Source organism: Sorghum bicolor, chromosome 5, assembly GCF_000003195.3.
Source record: "Sorghum bicolor cultivar BTx623 chromosome 5, Sorghum_bicolor_NCBIv3, whole genome shotgun sequence".
Taxonomy (NCBI): domain Eukaryota; kingdom Viridiplantae; phylum Streptophyta; class Magnoliopsida; order Poales; family Poaceae; genus Sorghum; species Sorghum bicolor.
This window is the reverse complement of record NC_012874.2, coordinates 69,497,047-69,521,505: the sequence shown is the minus strand read 5'-3', so window position 1 is coordinate 69,521,505 and position 24,459 is coordinate 69,497,047. Positions and strand designations below refer to the sequence as shown.

Sequence of the window (24,459 nt, the reverse complement as noted above, 5' to 3'; positions counted from 1 at the left end):
AAATGCCTTCAAAAACTTTTTTAGGCATACTTAAAAATGCCTGCTATAAACTGGACTTAAAAAGTCTTTTGAGGCATTTTTTCAAAACGCCTTCCAATATCAACATATAAAGGCATTTTGTAGCTGCCTATAATAATTTTTAAGGGCATTCTGTATAAGCCTTCAAACACTGATAGAGGCATTAATAAAAATGCCTCCAAAACCAACTCATATGTAGAAATTTGCTAGTAATCAAAACAACAACATCCATTGAGAAATTAACCAATGAAAATACACGTTAACAACATGATCCAAACATTTAACCTTTCAGGCTATACACAGTTATATTTGTAACCAAACACAATCAATAAGGTTGAAAAATAGTCAATTCAAATGATGTTCCAAGTCCTGATGTCTAGGTCCCCATTCCTGATGCAAGTTTCTTTCTCCTTTTATAAGAGTGTCCACATCACAGCTATATATACCTATGTAAGTATAAATCCATCTAAATATACTATGTTGCCACAGTACTGGCCATCAATGTTCAGGAACCAAATTATGTTACTCCTGCTTGAAAATGACATGCCCACATCCAGCTATATACATGTCTATTGTCCTCACTTGTCAATTGCTCCTGCTTAAAACCAAACATGTCCCAATGAGTGAAGGTATATACACAAGATTTGGACAAGAATTACTAGACATAGGTTTACGTTTCTGATTAGGGAAAAAAGGTAAACAAGAATGTTGCTTCAAACAGAAATTCTAGTGACAAGCGACATGGCCATATTAATTCTAGAATTAGTTACTCAACATAAATTCTTGTCAACGCATATCTACATAAACAAAGTTACACTGACAGATTATCCTGACCATACTATAGTAACAAAGCCAACTACTAGTATCCAAGAAACAAAAATAAACAAACTTAGTTCCAAGCACCTAAACCAGTCCACATATGTTTCTTAAGAACATCAAGTTTGGCACTTCCCACCACCTATTATTGCCCTACTAGTGAGGAAAACAGAGACCTGATGAAGAGGTTTAAAAGGAAAACTTTGATCCTCTAGTTCTATTTATATTCTCACTGCTAGCTGACTAGTTTTTAACAGACATTTACCAACAAGTAGAATGGCATATGAAGTAGAAACCTATTCTGTAACACCATCCACATGTCATACCTCACCATGATGAATCAATGATGAATATCCATCCATGAACCCAATGCAAACTAAGTGTTCCCGAACATCTTTTGCCTCTAGCCAGTAATTATTTCCACAATCACGGCAAGGACAAGGTATCCTATTCTGTTGGGCTGATGTGGCAAAGGAAAATTCTATAAAGTTGTGAAGGCCTTCATCATACTCGACTGACCACCTAAGATGCAATGATGAAAATTCAGCTTGCTAAGGACTTATACTTGACACAGGAAAAAAATAGGAGCAACTTCTAACTAGTATTACCTAGGTGCTCTCATCCACTGGTTGTCCATGATGGCTGCAACACTGTAAATATATAGAAGAAGACCATGACTAACCATAAGATCCACAATGTTATCAAAGACATCATGAAACAAGTCAGCAAGGTTGTTGAGCGTGTTCCACGAAAGTTTATTGTGTATTGCTGTGCATTTGCAACCTAGAATCCAGTAATCTGTGAACCTGTTCCCCAACTTGATCTTCTATGTTTCAACAAAATTATTCAATCACCAACTCCTACTAGCTATAGTAGTACATGTCAAAACCATTTTCTTCCGTTTCTAAAATTCTAGTGCATACTATAGAGGTTGCGTGCTAGATTTTATCATCATCACACTGACATCAAGGCAAATAATAATAGTGCAAATGTGCAACAGTCTCTACAAAAGCAAACAAGCATATGTGTCTGCCTATTAGTGAGTGAGCAAGACCATCTATTCAGATCTAAGCAACAGTAATCGAACCCATGCCCTAGTGTCCATTGCAGGAATAAAATTTGCATTTACAGGAGGACCGACTGGATCATAGAAATAGTAATAAAGTTAAGCACAGTGAAATTCTAGCTTGGTACAGATAACTAGCACCATTTATTTAACACAAATCAAATCAAATAGAAAAAATTGAGAACCCATTTTAAATGGTCACCTACAACGAAACGAACCACCACAAACACGGGAACCCACAGACCATGGCAATGGCGCTAGGTCAGATCAGATCAAAGCCAACAGCGAGCGAAGAGTGAACGAGAGAGAGTGGGCACTTACGTTGCAGGGACTTCAGGTCCCGACGACGCACGGTATCAACGCGGCGCCGTACCCTGGGCGCGGCGGGAACACGGGCTCGGCGCGGCAGACGTGGATGCCGAGCACCTCGAACTCCTTCCACGGCAGCGCGGCGGGCTGCTCCGCGAGGGGTGGCCCGGCTTGGCTCAGATCGGCGGGCTGGCTCTGGCCGACGCGCAAGTGCTCAACGTAGTCGTGCCCGTTGCGCCGGTTCCTCGCTTTAGCGCCGCTCGGGTTTGCCTCGTCTCGCCCGCTGCCGCTGGAGCCCCGCGCCTGTCGACCCGCGGGTTGGCTTGGCGGCCACCGCGGCGCCCTCTGCTACGGTGAATCCTCGAGCACTGGTCACGAGCGCTGGTCAAACCCTAACCCTCCTTGCCATGGATCGTGAGCGCTGGTCACGCCGCACTCGCGACGACGACGGGCACCACCGATCGCGCGAACGGGACGACGACCGGCACCGTCGCCGCAGTCACCACGACACCGACGCTCACCGCAGGCACGACGGCGGAGACGAGGACCGTCGCGAGCTGCGTCGCAATTTTGGGGAACGATTGGATACGGGTGTACAGGATGCCTCCTCTGTCTCTCGTGAGTACAGAATAAGGCCCAATCGGTGTTTGATTAGCAAGGTCCAATCGGTGGTGCCTCTGTCTCTCGTGAGTACAGAATAAGGCCCAATCGGTGTTTGATTAGCAAGGTCCAATCGGTGGTGCGTGTACAGTATAAGCCCGTGTCTCTCTGTGACCGAGTAGCAGGCCTAAATGGAAGTCGATCTACATGCTTGTATGGTTGTACCAAAGACTATATAAGGCATTTTGAAAAACGCCTCCAATACTCATATAATTAAAGGCATTTTTGAAATATGTCTCTAATGCTCACATAATTAAAGGCGTTTTTTATATTAGCCTTTAAAAAAAATAGTTTTAAAGGCCATTTCATAAAAATGCCTTTAGATAAAAAGAATTAAGGCAATTTAAGAAAGATGCCTTTAACAAAATGCCTTTAATTAAAGTACGTGTTGTAGTGTATACTGCATGTATGTATGCATACTTAACATACATATCACTCTAGATGGTCTAGTATGATCATATACTTTGTTTATATACATTTCGTCCGGTCATATACACCTTAAATCTAGAGATACATAGATGAGAGTAACTACACGCGCGTGTAAAAGAAACGCGTAGGGAAATTCCTTTGTACACGTACGTGTAGTTACTCTCATCTTCAATAAACTACTTTGTGTATGTATTCATACTTGTTTATCAGTTTGAGTATGTTTATATACTCATATTAAGATACTCTAGATCTTACCACGCGAAATTTTTTCAAAAAAAATATATTTTAAATATATTACTAAAATGTCACTACTATATTATATATAATAAGTATAACCATATACTCTATGTATGTATGCATACTTAACATACATATCACTCTAGATGGTCTAGTATGATCATATACTTTGTCTATATACATTTCGTTCGGTCATATATATACCTTAAATCTAGAGATACATAGATGAGAGTAACTACACGTACGCGTAAAAGAAACGCGTATTACTCTAAAGCTAGCTATAGAATATGGTATTCTGTGGCCGGGTCCAATTGACGAACCAAACCATCCCGCCTGCGCCCCAATTCAACGTGGCTCCTCGCTGGACTCTTAATTAATGTAGCCTGGTCCATACAAATTGACCCACACCCCCAAATTAAGTCCAGCTTGCCTTGGCAATTAAATCAAGGGACCGCATCTCCGATGCAGCTAATCACGTCACTTTTTTAGCGACCAACAAAAATTGCTCCGCCGCACCATCCATCCTCCCACAGTCCCACAAAATTGCACCTCACGGTAGCTCCTTCCAGTTCATTCTCCCGATGGCCGCATCGTCATCGAGTCCTCTCCAATCCAAGCACCGGCGACGGCGCTCCTTCTGTCGACGAAAGCTAGTCGGCAGTCTACCTTGGGGTATACCTACGGTAGTAGTTTATCGGTAGACGGTGCGCAAACTACGAACTCGATGGTGACGCGAGACACGGACAAGCTTTTTATCCAGGTTCGTCCGCCGAGTTGGCGTAATACCTACGTCCTGCGTCTGATTGTATTGGATTGAGAGAATAATGTGTCCTAGGGGGGTCCCTTGCCCCTCCTTATATAGTCCGGAGGGCAGGGTTACAGATCTAGAAACTAATCCTAGTCGGTTACAATTGTCATAGATAGTTCGATATCAATTCCTATTCTAACCGACTAGAATCCTGCTTGATCTCCACGTCTTGTTTCCTTGCGCGAAACTCCAAGCTGTCGGATCAAGCCTTGAGCTTGTCTCGTAATGGGCCAAGCCTCCTGGCCCAAGTCTAGCCGTAAGGGTATAGGAGTTTATACCCCCACAGCTAGTCCCCGAGCACCATGTATTGTGAAGTAACACGCCGTCTTGAACTTCTTCGACCAATGAAACTTTGTCATCTTCAATCAGCATAAAAATTGCCCAGACAATTGCGACGGTATTTTGACCAAATGTAAATATATCTGATCAACATCATCATAAAAGAAGCCAATTGTTCGAAGAATGCATGGTGCTCTTGAGAAAAAAATATTTCTTTTCCGGTGAAGTGTGCCCACTTTACTTTTCTGAAAAGTACAGATCCTCAAAAAAGCAAGCATATTCACCGCAAGGTAAAGTGTGCCCACTTAGTCCCCGAGCCTGGTAGTAGGTGACGTAGGCACGTGGTGCCAGGGTCAAAAGAAAATTCCTCAATAGTAGTTTTGAAACTTAGATGCATCACCAGATGCATCGTACCGATGTAATCTCCGAGCTTGCTGGAAGGCGAAGTATGAGCCTTGTAGCAAGGTCTAAAAAATTAAAATTATCCAGTCCCCGAGCATCTCATGCTCATTTACCATCGAATAGACTTATTAATTTGACGAGCTGGTCAACCAGTCCCCGGGTGTACGATGCTCGGAGATCGATACAGCCCGCAGATTCCCGAACTAATAGACTAGGCGACCAGTCCCCGAGGATCAAACGCTCGGTGGTCGGTGCAGTCCTAACAAATTTGACGATCAGTCCCCGAGCATCAAGTGCTCGGTGGTCAGTGCATTCCTTGAAGTTCCGGATTGATAGACTGGGCGACCAGTCCCTGAGCATCAAGTGCTCGGTGGTCGGTGCAGTCCTTGAATTTCCGATTTTATAGACTGGGCGACCAGTCCCCGAGCATCAAGTGCTCGGTGGTCGGTGCAGTCCTCGGATTGTTGACTCTCCTGTCTGCTTGTTTTGAAAAATTTTACCACATAAATGTTGACGTGACGAGACCTCCTGACGGGATGTCAGATGGCTGCATAAAAAGTTGCGCCTGGCAACTGTGCAGCCGCCCTTTGCGCGGTTTGAGAAAAGGAAACCATCAATTTGTACGAAAACTCCGCCGCATTAATTGTCGATAATCATTGAAAACCGAAGCGCCGCGTCCGCCGTTGGGCCCGCCCACTTCCCAAGAATGCGGGAAGTAGGAGGGGTGGAGTTGCGGTTTATAAAATCCTGACATTAACCCCGCATTGCTTACCCTGCCATTGCCTTCAAGCTTTCCGCTCTCGCCTTCTTCAACCACCTGCACCCTCCTAGCTCGAAACCACTCCCGCATCTCCAATGGCGAAGAGCGACTCCAAGAAGAGGGCCGAGCTGATGGCCAAGGAATGGAAGAAATCCCGCAGCACCACAAAGTCCCTCGGTGACCTCGTCGATATGGGGCTACTGCACAGCCCGGAGCTCGGCGGCTGGAGGGCGCCGGAGGGGGAGAGCTACCCCGACCCCCGCGCCGGTAAGATCGTAGTATTCGAGGATTTCCTTAAGAGGGGTTTTGGGGTTCCTGTTCATCCTTTTCTTCAGGGTCTTCTTTTGTATTATGAGATCGGGATTTGCAATCTGCACCCGAACTCAATCCTTCTCATCTCCACTTTTATCCATCTGTGCGAGGCCTATGTTGGCATAGAGCCGCACTTCGATCTCTTTCGTTATCTTTTTTGTTTAAGAAAGAAGGGAGCGGTTGGAGGCTCCAAGATTGCAGGTGGAGTATACCTCAATCTTCGCGACGGGATGAAGAACCGTTATCTGCACTGTCCATGGAACACTTCCCTAACCGAATGGTACAGGAAGTGGTTCTACGTCAGGGAAGAACCGGGCAGCTCCACGTTCTGCGACGTGGGGTACATCCCCGAGAAGAGGGTAAGCTGGACCGAACGCCCAGACTTCGACGGCCAAGTGGCAGACCTGATGAAGCTTATCGACTGGTCGCGCTTGAACGGGCTAGGCGTGGTCGGCAACTTTGTGTGTCGTCGGGTGATGCCCTGCCAGAAGAGGGTGCACTCGGCGTACGAGTACGCCGGAAGCCTGGACCCGACCAGGATGCGGCCTGAGGTCTTGGAGAAGGCAGAGGTGCAGCAGCTGTTGAACGAGCTGTTCAACTTTGCGGACGGGGGCTTCGTCCGTGGTAGTGATCGGGTGCAAGCCTTCAAGTTGGGGCGACCAGCACCTAAGGTATTTTACTGTTTATTTATCCTTAGCATTTGTTAATGTCAGCTGCTGACTTGTCTTTGTTACTTTTGCAGATCGGAGATGTTGACCGGTGCACAGTGTATGTGTCACTGGCGCCTGGGATGGAGAATCCCACAGGGGAGGATCCGCCGGTGGAGGACGCTGCTCGGTGTGATCGGTACACCAGCAGTGAAGAGGAGCAAGCCCGCCCAGCCCCGACCACCGAGGAGAGAGTGGCGGGGAAGAGGCCATTAGCGGCAGATCCTTCACATGCGCCGACGCTGCCTGCAGAGAGCAGCCAGGCGCCAAAGCGCCGTCGACTCGTCCGGATCACTGACGATGATGATGATGAGGAGGAGGCCGCACCGACGCTGGTCCGAAGGCCTTGTAGTCGCCCGGACAATGCGCCGACCACCGCTGATCGGGTGGCCAGCGACCCTCCTGCCGAGACAATTGCGACGGTATTTTGACCAAATGTTAATATATCTGATCAACATCATCATAAAAGAAGCCAATTGTTCGAAGAATGCATGGTGCTCTTGAGAAAAAATATTTCTTTTTCGGTGAAGTGTGCCCACTTTACTTTTCTGAAAAGTACGGATCCTCAAAAAAGCAAGCATATTCACCGCAAGGTGAAGTGTGCCCACTTAATCCCCGAGCCTGGTAGTAGGTGACGTAGGCACGTGGTACCAGGGTCAAAAGAAAATTCCTCAATAGTAGTTTTGAAACTTAGATGCATCACCAGATGCATCGTACCGATATAGTCCCCGAGCTTGCTAGATTTAAAAATGTCCCAGAAAACTTGTTGGTTTAGCTATTGGACATTAAATTTGGCCATTTCAGGTTGAGATTGTGCTCTGCATAATGTCTATGCAAATGAGGAGCTTATTCCTTAATTATCATGATTCACCTTATATTTACCATATTCTAAATTTATTGGTAGAGAGTTAATTCACCTATAATACTTCGGAAGTGGGAGTTTTAGGGGAGAGTTAATTCACCTATAATACTTTATAATTTAAGACAAATAGTGAGTTCTTCAATACGTTTATAATTAAAAGGGTTTGTCTTCCCCATCGGCGTTTGATATTTTGCAAAGCTTCGGTCATCTTCTTCCTGCCTCCCGACCCTCTTCTTCCTCCCTTGCCGACGCCTCTACGCCTCGTACCCCCCCCCCCCCCTGCCGCCACTGGCACGCCACAGCGATTTCGTCGCGTGAATTTCATGCGCTTGCAACCAAGCATTTTTCCAATTAAAATTCCTCCTCGTTTCATTCCTTGCTAGATTACATACAGTGGTTCCACATATGTTTTACAATACGTATTTGAATTAACTTACAGTGCCCGATATTTAGCACTCGGCAAAGTTGGAGACACTACTTGGCAAAAGACCCAGTCTCCAGTAGCAGTGGATGCATGATGCTATATATACATGCATACTTGATTTTTCTAAAGGGAAAGTGGAGAAGGTGCAGGTGCAGGTGCAGGTGAGGTGGGCAGTCGCACTCGCGCCTCGCTGTAGGACGTTGCAACTATGATAACAACGCCGACGTAGGCTGATAAACTTGTAACCGAAAAGAGAATCAAGTTGAGAACGATAGCGCCGGCGAGCGGATACTGCCGCCTGATGACATGCGGTGCTTTGAATCGCTTGTACTGACGTAGAAACCTCCAGACTGTGCGTAACCCAGTGCGAGGCCCGATCCACTTGACGATGAAGATGGTGAGGAAATAGACGGCCACGTAGATGGCCAAGAAGCCGTAGAAGTAGGCCGCCCTTGCGCTCACCACGGCTGTCAGCGCCGCGTTGAAGGCCAGGAAAAGGCTCACGAGCGACACCCACATGCAGTGCAGCGCCAGCACGAAGCTCCTCCACGAGCCCGCGGAGCGCGATGCCTTGCCGTAGACGAGCAGGACCACCGCGACCACGGACGACGCCGCGGCCACGGTGTCCAGGCAGAGGAACCACTTGAAGGTGACCCTGCGAGCGAGGATGGCCTGGCCCGTGGTCTCGCTGTACCACGGCGAGGCTGTCGGAGGTCTTGTCTATCCCCTTCCCCTGCCCCTGACACGCTGCCGCCGACATCCACGGCTTCAGGTGGTCCTGCCTCTGCGGCCGGAGCTGCGCCCCGTAGGCGACCAGCGTCACCACCAGGCTTACCATGGTGAAGAAGTTGGTCGATCCGGCGGCGAGATCCAAAGCCGTGTGCCCGTCCTTGTTCAGGACGTTGGTCCGCACCTTGCCCTTGCAGAGCAGGTCCTTGACGACGCTGTGCGCGCCCTCGGCGAGCATCTTGACGGCCGCGGCGTGCCCAGCCCTCGCCGCGGAGTGCAGCGGCGTGTCCAGCGCTAAGTTCCGGCGAGAGAGCAGGCCCTGATGATCCCTGAACCTGAGGTACAGCTCCCGGATCAGCTCATGGTGCCCTTGCGCCGCAGCCACATGTAGCACGGTGTTCCTCCCTGCTGCAGTCACCTCGTGTATGCTGCACTGTCCATGCTTATAGATGCCTGATGAATGAAAGAGATAAAATCAAATACGCAAAATTACCAAAATTATTGGTCTCGCTTCTACCAACCCCGTGCTGCGTACGAGCCATACAAGACCGGACGTTATAAATAAAGCGTTATAAAGGATAAAATATATTTTCTTTGTCCATGAATAAATAGATTCCTAGAATTATCTTCATACAGCTTTTTTTAAAATTTTAAGCGAATTTGTAGAAGAAACATCAACGTATATGTTATCAAATTAGTATCATTAGATTAGATGTACCATTGAATATCTCTTCCTCTGTCCCTAAATAAATAGATTTCTAGGCTCGAAGTATGCTGTGTTCACAAGAATAAAGGAGTGCTTCATTTGGGTTTCAGCGAGGGACCGGGTTTTTAGTCACCTCCGGATTGTCGTAACTAGTGCGAGTAGTTAACTTAGTTATATTTTTCAATCTCATATGGCAGTTCTGCCATATAAGATAACGCTTCTCATGCATGTAAGATCACACTCTTATCTCGTTTATTAATGCAAAGCTGAGTACTCGATCTTTAAAAAAAAGTCAAACTTTATAAACTTTGATCAATTTTTTTTAAAAAAAAGCATTAAAACTTATGATATCAACTTAGTACATAAGATTTATGTAGAATATATTTTAATGAGGTGCCCTTTTTACGACATAGACGTTATTATTTTAAACTCTAAAAGTTTAACTAGCACGGATTCTAAAAATAAATTTATTTGGAGACAGAGTGAGTATTTTCATAATATACTTATTTTATGTTATAGATATTATTACTTTTTTGTTAGTTAATTAATATTTAAAAAATTTGAGTTACACGGATGCTAGAAATTGACTTACTTGGAATGGAGGGAGTAATATGATAAGGACACTTGCCTGTCTCAAATACTTCAAACTCTTTTTCTTGCATGTCCAGAATCAGTACTCCCCTTTTGATCAACGCAAGAATCCAACGCAACATGCAAGTACACATATAAGGAAACAAACAAAATTAATTAAAAATAGACCAGACATGAACACGACACAAAGGAAAAAAGTTATTAAACTGTGTCAGCAACAGCAAGAATCAGACTTGAGTTATTAAACCGTGAAAGTTGTGGCAGGCCTTATTATGCACAAAACAAAAATGTTAGACTCATTTCAGTGTCAGACTCTATCATAACGACAAATATCCTATCATCTAACACGTATTAGCCAATGGTTAGACTCATTTCAGTGTCAGACTCGTTTTAGCTAGCCAAGAGAGGGGAGAGAAACCCTAGGCCACTCCTTTCCTTCTCAGGAACGTGGTAAATGAACTCCCTATTTGAGTATTTTTTTTGGTAAAAAGGAAAACACACACTCCTCCAACAACTTGGTAAAACAACTAAAAATAAAAATTGCTCAATCTCCCCTCTAACTTGCAACTTCCAGCACAAGATAGAAACTCTGTAGTCGCCCATGTTATGTGTTTTCCCCCATTGTTTGACTCCATCGCGCCTCTTCCTCGTTGATTTTTGCAACCACACTTTTTGCCGACCTACTGGCTGCCGCTGCATCCCGACTCCTACCGTTTCCCCTTGAATGTACATGCTCCCTGCTAATCCTTTCCTTGTTAGGCCCAAATTGAAAAGGCAGAAAAAAATTAGTAAGATCATGCATGAATTAATTGTGTCGGCTTGGTTGAATGTTAGCAACAGAAAGTTCATATAGAAAGCTACTTTTTGTTAACTTGCTAAAGTCATTATTTTAGCAAGTAAATTATACGAATATGTTCTAATGCCACACATTTATCTCTTTGTCCAAATTCATTAGGCACTGCAAAACCTTACCCACTGGACCACGTACGGCCACCACCCTCCACCCCACTCTAGTTGGTACAGAGGAAGACCACTCTTTGCTTGGAGGCTGTGGCGACCACACATGACACGGAGATGGAGATGAAATAGATTTTCGGTATCGACATCTGGAGCACTGAGTCATCATTATGGGTATAAATTTGCCCACTCTCCTCTCTCATCTTAGACTTTATATTCACCATCATACTTTATCATCACAGTCACTTCTTTGTAGATCATGCCTGATGGTGGCAATTGGATCCCTTCACCACGTAGGATCAAGGGAGACACATGAATCCATCTATGGGAGGAGGTGTAACACCCCAGCCCACAGAAACCTATAGTAGTTGTGTTGTTGGCCAATGTAGTTCATGTGGCATGTGTGATTGTGGATGATGGGTTTAGTACTACCTTGTAGCTGAGGAGGGTGATGACTAGCTTATATTCCTAGTTGTTCTAAATGTTTCTTCGGGTTAATCCTTTTGCACGAAACTATGATGAAAATGTAAGAGAGGTGTTATATGCATATGTGTGGGCCTGTTTCACGTGAGGAGTTAGGACTTAAGTAGATTTCAGACCCATGATATTATAGGGAGCTCAAGGAGGATGACGTAGATAGGATGGATTAGAGCTAGGGAGGAGAAGCAGAAGGAGGTGCGATTTAGAGCATGAAGTGCAAATTTCCTTTTTCAGGTTTACACTAATAATTGTTCCTTGTGCCCAACTCGATGATTTATAGAGAGGGTTGGGTACCTGTCTCTATAAATGAGTTTTAGAGGACGGCATTTTTCTGGACGCCATCTGACGTTTTATGGAGGGTCTCTAGATGTATTTGTCTTTGTTAATCAAGGAGTTTGTCTCCTATAATCGTTTTGCAGTAGTGATCGCTTTGATAGTATCTGGTGCAGTGATCAGTAGTGGTGTCATAATGTGTAAATATGTAAAATTAAAATTATGGTTCGCTTACAAACTTATCGAATCTGATTTATTACTAACAATATTTTTATCACTATTAATAACAGTTTTGACGTGTTCTCTCATGATACTTTTCAGTCTTGTATTGTATCCGATCTTCTTTGAAAATTTTGATAGTATTTATGGACTAAAATAACAGAAAAATATTTAGGTGGATCCATACTACTAATTCGACCAATTAGGTCATAGCCTTTTATTTAAGTGAAACGAGTCTCTATATTTAATATTTTATGTATGTGTTTAAATATTTTATGTATGTGTTTAAATATTCGATGTGACGGAAAATCTAAAAAAAATTTGAGAACTAAACAAACAAATTAAAAAACAACAAAGGCTGTGAGGTCATATTGTTACCGGTGGGTCGACAATCTGCCGCTGCGACTTGTTTCGGAAGCATCTCCATTACCACCGTCGTCTCCCCTATGTAGACCATGCCATGGAGGAAAGGGCACATGCTGGTGAAGCATGGACCATCATTGTTGCGCCGGCGCCGGTGTGGGTGCGGCACTTGCAGGTGTGCCACCGCCATAGGCGCGAGCTGGATGTGCTGCTGGTGCTGAATAAGACGATGATCCATCGATCGGATTAGGAAGTTAGCAACTCCTACTCTACTATATGCATGCACAGGATGTCAGGCAAGAGAGGCCGTGTGTAGGAAGTCAAGTCATCGCGCGCCTTGCTCATAGAAAGAGTGACGTTCGGCCCTGGATAAGGAGCCAGATCGATTGGGCTAGATCGTTCTGGCTTGTAGGCCTTGGTTAGACACCCCCAAAAACTCAGAACTTTACAAGATTCTCCGTCACATTGAATCTTGTGGCATGTGTATGGAGCAGTAAATATAAATAAAAAGAATAACTAATTGCATACTTTATCTGTAAATCGCGAAACGAATCTTTTAAGCCCAGTTATACTCTATGATTGGACAATATTTGTCAAATAAAAACGAAAGTGCTACAGTGTCAAAATCCAAAAAAATTTTAGACCTAAACAAGGTCTTAGTATAACAAGTCATCTTGACTTGTTATTTTAATGAATCAAGCTCGGCTCAACTCGTTATAAGCTTTATCTAGTTTGTTAAGCTTACGAACTAATAAGCATAAAAAGTACACAAAATATGATATTTATATTTATCTAAAGCATAAAATTAGTAATAAATCGAATAAAATATTGATATAAACTAATATATTAACCATCTATAAAAGTGACTCGAGTTAAAATATGATGTTTTTTCTCTGAAACCATAGCTTGTTTGACTCGTGAAGTGACTCGAGTTAGTTCGTTATAGCTAATGAGCTAAAATCTTGGCTCGGCTTGACTCATATAATAACGAGCCGAGCCGAACTGAGCCGAACTAGCCATGAACTGAACAAGCTAACGAGCTTTTAGTCCAGCTTTCCGTAGCAAGAAGTTTCCACAAATATTATCTAATTATGGACTAACTAGATTTAAAAGATTCGTCTCGCAAATTAGAGATAAACTGTTAGTTATTTTTTTATCTATATTTACTTTAATGTTCTATGCATGTGCCATGAGATTCGATGCGATAGGGAATCTAAAAAATTTTGTAAAATTTTAAGGCCTTGTTTAGTTTCGAAAAAATTTCGGATTTCGACACTCTAGCATTTTCGTTTTTATTTGACAAATATTATCCAATCATAGACTAACTAGGCTCAAAATATTCATCTCGTGATTTATAGGTAAACTGTGCAATTAGTTTTTATTTTCGTCTATATCTAATGCTTCATACATGTGTTCCAAGATTTGATGTGACGGGGAATCTTAAAAAGTTTTTAGTTTTCGGAATAAACTAAACAAGGACTTGTTTAGATGTGAAATTTTTTTGGATTTCGCTACTGTAGTACTTTCGTTTGTTTGTGGTAAATATTGTCCAATTATAGATTAACTAGGGTCAAAAGATTTATCTCACGATTTACAGTCAAACTGTGTGATTAGTTTTTGTTTTTTTCTATATTTAATGCTTCATACGTATGCCACAAAATTTGATGTGACAGAAATATTGAAAACTTTTTAAATTTCGGGGTGAACTAAACAAGGCCAAGGCCTAAAAAGGCCTGAGCACGTATCAATAATCAACAACCTTGTAGGCCTATTATATTTGTCTGTTGTACCAAAGCCCATTCGAAATGTCTCATTCGAAAGCAGCGTGACCAGCTAGCCATACAGTGAGTGATACGGATGCTAGCTGGCCGTGCAGCCCGAGGCCGGCCAGGTCGTCGGTCGTCGCGCCGTGGGCAGCCAAGCCGCAGAAAAGTCTGCCAGGGGCCTTTCATGCGCGTGCTGCGTGCACGGTGCACCACATGCTTTACAACTGAACACGTCTGGGCCGGAGCGCAACAAGTCGGGTGGCTCACGCTCAGTCGCTCACCCAACTACTATATATGACACTTGTGAGCAACCCCGCGCCAAGTGCGGGCAAGAAAGTGCTACCTCTATCCTAAATTATAATAAATCATTTCAAAAATACTTGAGAGTCAATTTTTTCTAAATTTAATCAAATTTATATGATAAAATAATTATTATTATAATACTAACTAAGTATTATTAGATTCTTCTTTAATTATATTTTTATAGTATACTTACTTTACGTTATAAATCTTAGTATTTTTTCTATAATTTTAGTTAAACGTGAAAATGCTTTAACTCTCTAAGATTCTTAGAATGACTTACAATTTGAGATGAAGGGAGTACATGATATAAGTAAAATTTTCGTGTTAAAGGAAAATACCAAAGTGAATTTCGAATTGGCACATACCACATATCTGGTACGTTGATGCTTTTCATTCTATTTCGTCAAAATTGCCGCGAATTGAAGAAAGAATTTGATGAAGGAAATAGGTTTAGGCCGTGTTTAGTTTGCGAAGGAAAAAAATTTCGTGACACTGTAATACTTTCGTTTGTTTGTGGTAATTATTGTCCAACCATGGACTAACCAGGCTCAAAAGATTCGTCTCGTAAATTTTGACCAAACTGTACAATTAGTTTTTATTTTTGTCTATATTTAATACTCCATGCATGTGTCTAAAGATTTGATGTGACGAGGAATTTTGAAAAATTTTGGGTTTTTAATAGAAGTACACAAGGCCTTAAAATAGTTTACTATTCAGGTTTTGTGCAACATGCATGGAAAAGGACGATGGAAGGCAGACTTTTATATTTAAGCACCCCAACGTCGGTTCTCTTTCTTTCTTTGTTTTTTTTCTTTTTTGCTTTTTTTCAATCCCTGTCGCTGCCTTTTTTTAATCGTTGGGGCAATCCTTATCGTTGGCATGAGGAGGCAGGGCGGTGGCGGGACGCGTGTGGGGCAGAGCCCGACCGGCAGCGATGAGCCGAAGGATCCGGCGCTGGCACTGTTAATATACAGTGTTGTGAGTCAGGAGCAGTGGTATACACTTATGGGATAGACTGGTAAATGCTGTATTGGGAAGTTGACATGATCACGACTCATCCGTCATGACCATGTCAATAACATGTGACGTTTTTGGTTTATTCCAATTATATATTTTTTCTTTTTTGCAAAATCACTCATACATATACACATACACGCTTACCTAGGAGCACCTCCATATAGCCTTGTTTAGTTCCCAGAAATTTTGCAAAATTTTTCAGATTCCCTGTCACATCGAAAGTTTAGACGTATGTATGGAGTATTAAATATAGATGAAAATAAAAACTAATTACACAGTTTGGTCGGAATTGACGAGACGAATCTTTTGAGCCTAGTTAATCTATAATTGAATAATATTTGTCAAATACAAACGAAAGTGGTACTATTCCTATTTTGCAAAATATTTTGGAAGTAAACAAGGCCCAGGCTCACTATGTATGCGTGTATCTATAGGGATGACATATCTGCTGGCTTAGTTTTAGTCTTTCGGTGCTGCTACAGAATCGGTCTTTAGTCTTGGTTAGGAAGGGGCTTTAGCCTCGGATTCCGAGCCGGGACTACGCTTCTGAGACTAAAAGCCTCACGCCTCACCTTTAGTCTTGGCTCTGTGCACCAGGGCCAAAGTCTCACCCTTTAGTTCCGGGCGGTATTACCAGGCGTGATTAAATGGTGTTGCCAGCGATGCCACGCAGCAGCATCCTTTAGTATGGCTGGTAGTACTGCCCGGGACTAAAGGGGCTCTTTGTTTTTTTTCTTTTCTTTTCAATTCTGTTTCTTTAGTTTTGTTTATTTATACAATAGGTTTTCCAATATGTATTCTTTGCTGCTAATATATTTTGAAACTACCTGATTTTTACGGTTCTTGACCGACCTCAAGTGCGGGCGTAGATCATGGCCCTAATTGGGACGGTGAGTGAAGAATCTAATTCATGATGTAATTTATTGTTACCTCATGCAAACGCAGGAGCATAAACGTGGAGTGTCACACATTAAATAGGCTAGTTTCTTTTTCTTGCCGGATGGGGATGGCATTCCGTCGGAGCTCTGAATGTTATTCAAAACCGAGGCTTTCAAATATATATATATATATATATATATATATATATATATATATATATATATAAAGTTGTTCTCCAAATCTATTACTGCACAAGTTGTACTTCAAAGTTAATACTCTAAACCTATTACAAGTTGTACTTCATCATCTAAAGATCTACAAAGCATACAAATGATCATCATTGTTTGGAATCATCTTCTCGTTAGGATTATAGTGGAACTCGCCGCTTGGATTTATGACTTGTTCCCGAAGAAATTCTGCTATTGCCTCTTGTATTGCTTTGAGTTATTCATGTTGCATGAGTTTTTGCTTCAACCATTCAGTCTTCAATTTGAATTAAAAGAAGGTATTAGTTATATCAAGATTATCAATAGTAATTCCAGAGAAAATGAAAAGAGGCATGTGTTACATAATCTGAGGTATTCTTCAGGAATTCTATTTGTTACTGCCATAATATACTCACAAACGTAGTATCCACATAAGTTGTTCCCCGGTTCTTGTTTCAAGATCCATTATAGGATGTAAAGATTCATCTCATAAAAAAGACAAGATATAAGATATACCACGTACATTGACGAAGGATAAACTTACTTGTAGTTGTATTATCTTTAGTGGTGCCCCTACGTTGAGTTAGATGTTTCTAAACAATGAATCTTTCCCAAACCCTAAACCAATGATATATTTGAAACAAGAGAGTTGGATCATTAAGTATGCATATATACAAGCTTAGTCTACTTTACGCATGCAATGGATCAAAATTACCTTTGAATGATGTCTATCATATCTTGGTAATCTTGTTGCGGTTTCTTCATTGAGTCATAGATTACAAAGTTACTTTCAGCAAGATCGATGGTGAGTATCTAGTGAAAGCTGTTCATAGAGACATGAGTCGTAGATTAGGGTTATGTAAAATTAAAGGTGCACACTTGCATGTTAACTATATATGTATAACTTACTTGAAGTTGTAGGGGAAGAGTATTTTTTGTCTTTTTGGTTCACGAAGAACCTCATAAGATTCATACACATGTCATTGATCCAAGTCGCCGAAGGGTTTGGCTCCTTGAAAACGACGTAAGGATCAACAAATCCAAGAGTATTATCGTTTTTGGATCTGAGCTTAGTCATTTGGAGCCTGCATATAGTGAGTCCATCGATAAGTACGTGTGTAAGGATTGCTACTATATAGACATGCTGGAGAGTTTAATAAAAACAAAGAAATACTTACGAACAAAAGCAGCTAATGAGTGATTGTCCAGAGCGTCCATGTGGCATAGCTGGTGTAATTCGCTCATCTGGACTAAGATAAGGTCATCACCACGGAAGTAGTGATGGTTTTGAATTCGAATAGAAATCCAATCAACTCCGCCTTTAGAAGCCTCCATGCACCAATTGTTGATTGCAAACATCTGCGTACCGAGTACATGTAGGTGCTTGGGGTTCATTAGACTCCTGTCCGGTGCAAAATTTCTCCTCCATTCATCAACTACTTCCGCTTGTGAAAACTCTAGCCCAGCAGCAATATTTTGAATCGTGGAGTACGGGAGACCACTCTCAATGAAATAATTTTCAAGTGAGTCCATCTCAGATGAAGTGGGCTCTCCGGATTTCCTTTGTACTACGCCCACATTTGAACCATACTGATCTGCCACAATTAACGGGGATAAAGGTCTTGATGTGTCCCCAAGCTGTGGAACACCCTTTCCTGCTTTCTTCTGGGCGGATTGAGCTCTTACAACTTTTATTAGTTAGCGTTCATAGTCTAACTTTGACGAAGGCTTTCGAGCTTCGCGCATTTTCCAGTTGTGCTCTTCCACCCTCTTCCTGAGCTCCCCTTTTGGTAAGTAGAGGTATGACTTTTCAGGGTTCCACTTCGCTTCAATTTTTTTACATTTTTCAAAGTGTGCTTTCATATCAGAAGCAACGGATGCAATTATCTCCTCGTCAGTCTTCTCATAAGGAAACTTTTCACTGGCTGCTTAAGAGCCAGAGGGATCCTGAGCCTGCTTCTTTCTAGGATGTGGGACTGAAGCCTTTGGTGCTGGGGCGGACCTCTTCTTACTGGCTTGAGGCGGTGGCGGTGGAGGGAACGGTGCGGCCCGTGGCGGCGTTGGAGACCGTGTTCAAGGCGGTGGTGAAGGCGGTGGCGGGGTGGGTGTGGCCCGTGGCGGCGTTGGAGACCGTCGTGGAGGAGATGGGGTAGCAGTTGCGTCCTCCAATGCATCTTCACCACCCACAACACTATGATGCACTGAGGAATGAATACTTGGACTGAAGTCCCTGCTAGGAAAACGAGTGTTGTGAGCGAATAAATTGTTTTTGAATAGGATGTTAGCGAATAAGTTAAATTGTTTTTGAATCCACGCACCTATGCTGAGGATCTTGATCATCAGTAAGACGAGGTGGCGTCGGTGAGACTCCAGGAATGATGATGAAGCGCTTACGCCAACAAATGAATGTCTTCTCCGCCTCACCTAGAGTCTTCTCCCCATCTCCCCCTTCAATGTCGAGAGGCACGCTGGCACAACCTCTCTCCACCCTATCCACCGATACACGAGCATATCCTTCTGGTACCGGTTGACCATGGATTCTTGGTGTTCTCGTCCGGTTGATAGCATTTACAACACCGACCACCACCTTCTTCGTCCCGGTTCCTTTTGAAATGTGTAGCTCACATTAACTGGTTCTGTGAGGTCATCCACGGGGAACTGTAGCTTCACGTCAGCTTGGGCGGTTGGTACTTCCGTGGAGGCGCAGGCGCGCAGCTGCTCTTCAACTAACAGTTGTGATGATGTAGCCCCCCCTCTTGTCAAGGAACCAATTGCTGCTTGCACTTGCCTCTTGATCTCCTCCTGCATCCATTCTTCTCGACTTCTTTCACACTCTTTCGAGCTATGCACAAACTCCTCCAACTTGCAAATCCGCTCTGCCTCCTCCTCCTTCTTTCTCTAGCGGCTTCTATAAGTCCCTTGATCAGCTGAGAAGGAATGGTACCATGGAACTGCCCCATACCCTCTCGTATGCCCGCCGTATTCTAGATTTTCAAGGGCGTACGTGAGTTCATCGTTCTCTCTATTGGGCTTGAAGAGACTAGATGCAACCTCTGCTCGTGCACGAACTAGCCTCTCTGTTGCTCTTGAGATTTTTGGGCCCCAATCTAGCAACCCAGTTACGGGATCTACGGTTCCCCCATGACCGTATAACCATTGCTTCGAGCATTCACCCCAATTCTCCTGTATTGTCTAAGGTACTACCCTCCTGGCAATCATCTTCCGTTCCATTCTCTCCCACTTTGGAATGACACTCATATAGCCACCTGATCCCAGATGATGGTGGTATTTCTTCTTTGCAGCATTCTCTTTGTTCCTTCTGATAATAGCTTTGCTCTCTTTTGACGTTTTGTACTGCACGAATTCATCCCAAAAGGGTCTTAGCTTGACATACGCCTTGGTGCTGAAATTTGGCGTCTCGTTCTTCTTCACAAACTTGGTGTACAAGTTCTTCTTCTAAGCCTGAAAAAGTGTTGCCATCTTCTTTATTGTCCACTCTCGGATTCTCTCCTTCAGCTCGTCACCGTTCGTGTCGAACGTGAAATGATGTCTGATGTCAGTCCACATGTCGGCCTTATCACGATTGGAGACAAAGCTGATGTGAGGAGCACTTGGCTTCATCTTCCATTCTCGAGCACTGATCGCTATCCTGTCCCTCACTAGGTAACCACAATGACTGGCATATGTCTTTGCATGCGGTCCTAGTGGTTGGCCTGTAGCCTCGTCGAATTCAGAGATTACGAGACAACCCTCCAACGGCCTCCTTGGCCCTCGAACGGCTCTGCTCTTCCTGGTCGTAGATGTCGATCCAGAGGGCTACATATATATAAAGACATGAAGTTGAAATTAATACAAGATGCAATATACCCTAAAGTCTAAATCTAATCCCTAATAAACATGTATAATTAATATACCTCGCCAGTATTGGCTTGCTCGACAATTTGTTGCTCATTAGGTGGCAGGGAGGATCCCTGCATGATCTCCTCGTAATCTGCCCGCAAGTACTGACTACCATCATCATCACCCTCGATTTGTTCTTCACCACCGGCGATGAGATTCATCATGATGGCCTCATCATCGATTTGTTGATCCCTCGGATCGGCCATTGTCTATATATATTTAAGGTATATAAAAAACTATACAAATATATAAAAGATGTGTCTATATATATAATGAGTCATATGACATTCATATCAAGTTACATCTATTTATACATATATCATCATTCATATACATATATCTATTGAAATATATAGAGAAATATATACATCTATTGAGGCATATAAATAAATAAATATATACATATATACATATATATACAATGAGTCATATGACATTCATATTAAGTTACATCTACTCATCTACTTATATATATATATATATATATATATATATATATATATATATATATATATATATATATATATATATATATATATATATATATATATATATATATATATATATATATATATATATATATATATATATATATATATATATATATATATATATATATATATATATATATATATATATATATATATATATATATATATATATATATATATATATATATATATATATATATATATATATATATATATATATATATATATATATATATATATATATATATATATATATATATATATATATATATATATATATATATATATATATATATATATATATATATATATATATATATATATATATATATATATATATATATATATATACGCGTTTCTTTTACACGCGCGTGTAGTTACTCTCATCTATGTATCTCTAGATTTAAGGTGTATATGACCGGACGAAATGTATATAGACAAAGTATATGATCATATTAGACCATCTAGAGTGATATGTATGTTAAGTATGCATACATACATAGAGTATATGGTTATACTTATTGTATATAATATAGTAGTGGCATTTTAGTAATATATTTAAAATATAATTTTTTTTGAAAAATTTTCGCGTGGTAAGATCCTGAGTATCTTAATATGAGTATATAAACATACTCAAACTAATAAACAAGTATGAATACATACACAATGTAGTTTATGAAGATCAGAGTAACTACACGTACGTGTACAAAGGAATTTCCCTATATATATATATATATATATATATATATATATATATATGGAAACTTCTTTCTACACGTACGTGTAGCTACTCCGATTCCTTTCCCAGTCGTCGCCCACCACCGATGCGGACCTGTTCTCCATAGAAATTGCCCCCTTCTATGGCTTATTGGGTTTAGTAGGAGATCCTCACCCGTTAGACCATATATTCATATACTCCGTATACAACATCCTGCATCGGAGGCCCTCTTGAGCCTCTCCCAGTAGCCGCCGCCACCACCACCTCTTCCCTTCCTCCTCTCGATCTTATGGCACCGCCGGCGCTGCAACTACCTCCTCCATCGAGCGGCCTGCGCAAGCACGCAAGATTCTCAGCCCCTACTGAGCAGCACCTTGCCGGAGTTCGGCGTCGCCATGCCACTCAAGATCCGGCGCTGCCTGCATCGTCCCCGATGGCAGATCCGGTGGCGCTCGCTCCTAGGTCTGGCAGTGGGGTCCCCTCCCAATCAGCATTGTAGAGAGAGCGGTGCTATGTGGTTGACGGCGGGCCCTTCCCAGTGAGCGCACGGCACTCTGACGCCGGCATGGCTTTCCTCCTTGTTGAAGCTCGTGGATTTGTTACTAGTCTTGGTCGGTTGGTCCTGTTCATCAATCTTGCATTTGCAGGGCATGTCCTGCTCTGGGGAATTTTTTTTCTCTAATCTTCTTCATACACGGCGACGGCAAGTTCGATGTGTTTGTGACAGTTAGCGCAATGCAATGTGAGACAGCATGTGTGTTTGGCCACGGAAGTTGTATCGATTAATCGATGTGATTTTGACATTGAGGTATGGCCGTATGCAAGGCAAGTATGAGTGCATTCCATATAATATAATTTCCTGTTTCCTTTAAATTTCAAGTCGGGTTCTCAATCTGTTCGTGCTCAGTGAACAGTTCATATACATATAATAAGGTCCAACTGATGTTTTGGTATTTTCAGGTTATCTTTTAGAAAATAGCTAGTATCTCTGCATACATTTTCAATAAGTGTATTATTGAATACTTCTTCACTAATTAGAGTATCAGTTGATACTTGTCATCTCCAAGGGACTTTGCAAATGATTTTTGCATTTGGTGTTGTTTGCAAAGTCCCAAACTCATTTGCAAAGTCTAAAAATAGTCCAACTCCAAGGGACTTTGCATTTAGACTTGGCAAACCCAAAGTGTGGACCCCACATCTGAATTTTTTTCACCGATCGCGCCCGTGTTTTTTCCCTTCGCGCCATTTTGACGTACGTCGTGCGTGCCAGTCGCCGCCCAGGCCAGGTCGCCGCCAGTTGCCGCCCAGCCCAGGTCTTCGTGCCAATCTCCGCCCAACTCAGGCCGCGTTCGTCACCATCGTCGTTCGCGTCAGTTCGGCTCCGTCCACCTCCGTCCTCCTCCAATGGGGCGGGCGCGCACGGCAGCTGGAGGGACGGCGAGCACGCACGGCAGCTGGAGGGACGGCGGGCACGCGCGGCAGCTGTAGGGCGGGCGCGCGCGGTAGGGAGGGCGGGCGCGCGCGGCAGGGAGGGCGGACGGGCGTAGCGCAGGGTGGGGGGGGACAGAGTCCGACGTGGAAGACCGAAATTGTAGATGCAAAGTGGTGGGAACGTTTGCATATATGCAAAGCCTCAACCTCTATTTGCAAAGTTAACCAAATTACAAACCTTATTTGCAAAACCATTGGAGGGGTATTTTCTACTCTTTTTTGCAAATAGGGCAATTCAAAGTTTGTTTGCAAAGCCCTTGGAGAGATAATGGTTTTCCAATATGTATATGCAGGAGCAGGAAGAATCGTTACCGTGGCCAAATTGCTGGCTGCATACATCATGTTATGTATGAATAAAAATAAATGAAGTTTCTCTTGGACTAATTTGTCACAATAATTTTCAGATAATTGTTTTTTGAATATGCCTGTCGGAAAGACTCACCATACTGTTGGGAGTATGTTTTGGACATACACTTTTTTTTAAGTTTTTCAGGGAGGGATTTTGTAATTAAATGTTTTGTATAGCCTGAAACATAGTATGTGTATACTATCTAGCTTGCAGAGTATATAGGTATGTAAGCACTCTGTTAAAAATTTGTCTCAAAAATTTGTACAAGTACTCCCTTTTAGAACATAGTATGTGTATATACTAGCTTGCAGAGTATATAGGTATGTAAGCATACTGTCAAAAATTTGTGTCAAAAATTTGTACAGGTACTCCCGTACGTGTAGAAGGTATGCAAGGGTACTCTTTTTTTTAAAAAAAAAGAACTCATATAGTATACACATACCCTTATTGAAAATTGGTATATGCACGTACCATCTTCTCTAAACAATAAGTGTATTTATCAAAGTATTAAAATAGTATGTAGATATACTCCCTTGTCACGTAAAGTATATATCATTTACTCAGTATGAATACATATATCCTTTTAAAAACTAGTACAAATACCCTTTTGTCACGTAAAGTATATGTATATACTCAGTATGAATGCATACATCATTTTATAAAACTAGTATATGTACAGATACAACATTTCAAAAAGTGTACAAATACTCTATTAAACAAAGTATAAATACATATAGCAATCACCACAAGAAGTATGCATGAATAATACTTTATTTAAAAAAACTCATATACGTACATATTAAAAAGGGGAACTACGGTCTACGGCCAAGAAAGAATCCCGTGATTAGCGCCTCCTTTTTTAAAATTTCCTGTAGATACACGCATGCTCCGCATTCGGTTCCAACCCGTTAGCTCCAGCACCAGCCCATTAA

At 42.3% G+C, this 24,459-nt stretch overlaps 1 protein-coding gene and 2 long non-coding RNA genes across 6 annotated transcripts; all 3 read right to left on the bottom strand.

Annotated features, from left to right (window-relative positions):
• LOC110435480 lies at positions 250-2,839 on the bottom strand. Its single transcript, XR_002453186.1, has 4 exons — positions 2,222-2,839; positions 1,443-1,484; positions 1,161-1,356; positions 250-613 (listed from the first exon to the last, which is right to left on the bottom strand). It is a non-coding gene; the product is annotated as an uncharacterized LOC110435480 (long non-coding RNA).
• LOC8082080 lies at positions 7,995-12,718 on the bottom strand. 4 transcript variants are annotated; one of them, XM_021460814.1, is made up of 3 exons: positions 12,423-12,718; positions 10,117-10,205; positions 7,995-9,271 (listed from the first exon to the last, which is right to left on the bottom strand). In XM_021460814.1, the coding sequence occupies exons 1-3, from the start codon at positions 12,533-12,535 to the stop codon at positions 8,115-8,117; spliced, it is 1,359 nt and encodes a 452-aa protein (XP_021316489.1). In that variant the 5' UTR covers positions 12,536-12,718; the 3' UTR covers positions 7,995-8,114. The 4 variants fall into 4 exon arrangements, with proteins under 4 accessions (XP_021316489.1, XP_021316491.1, XP_021316492.1 ...); XM_021460816.1 differs by having other exon boundaries at positions 10,117-10,866; positions 12,423-12,717; XM_021460817.1 differs by having other exon boundaries at positions 10,117-10,852; positions 12,423-12,717.
• Positions 16,612-20,691, bottom strand: LOC110435558. Its single transcript, XR_002453293.1, has 4 exons — positions 17,757-20,691; positions 17,488-17,663; positions 17,294-17,401; positions 16,612-16,855 (listed from the first exon to the last, which is right to left on the bottom strand). It is a non-coding gene; the product is annotated as an uncharacterized LOC110435558 (long non-coding RNA).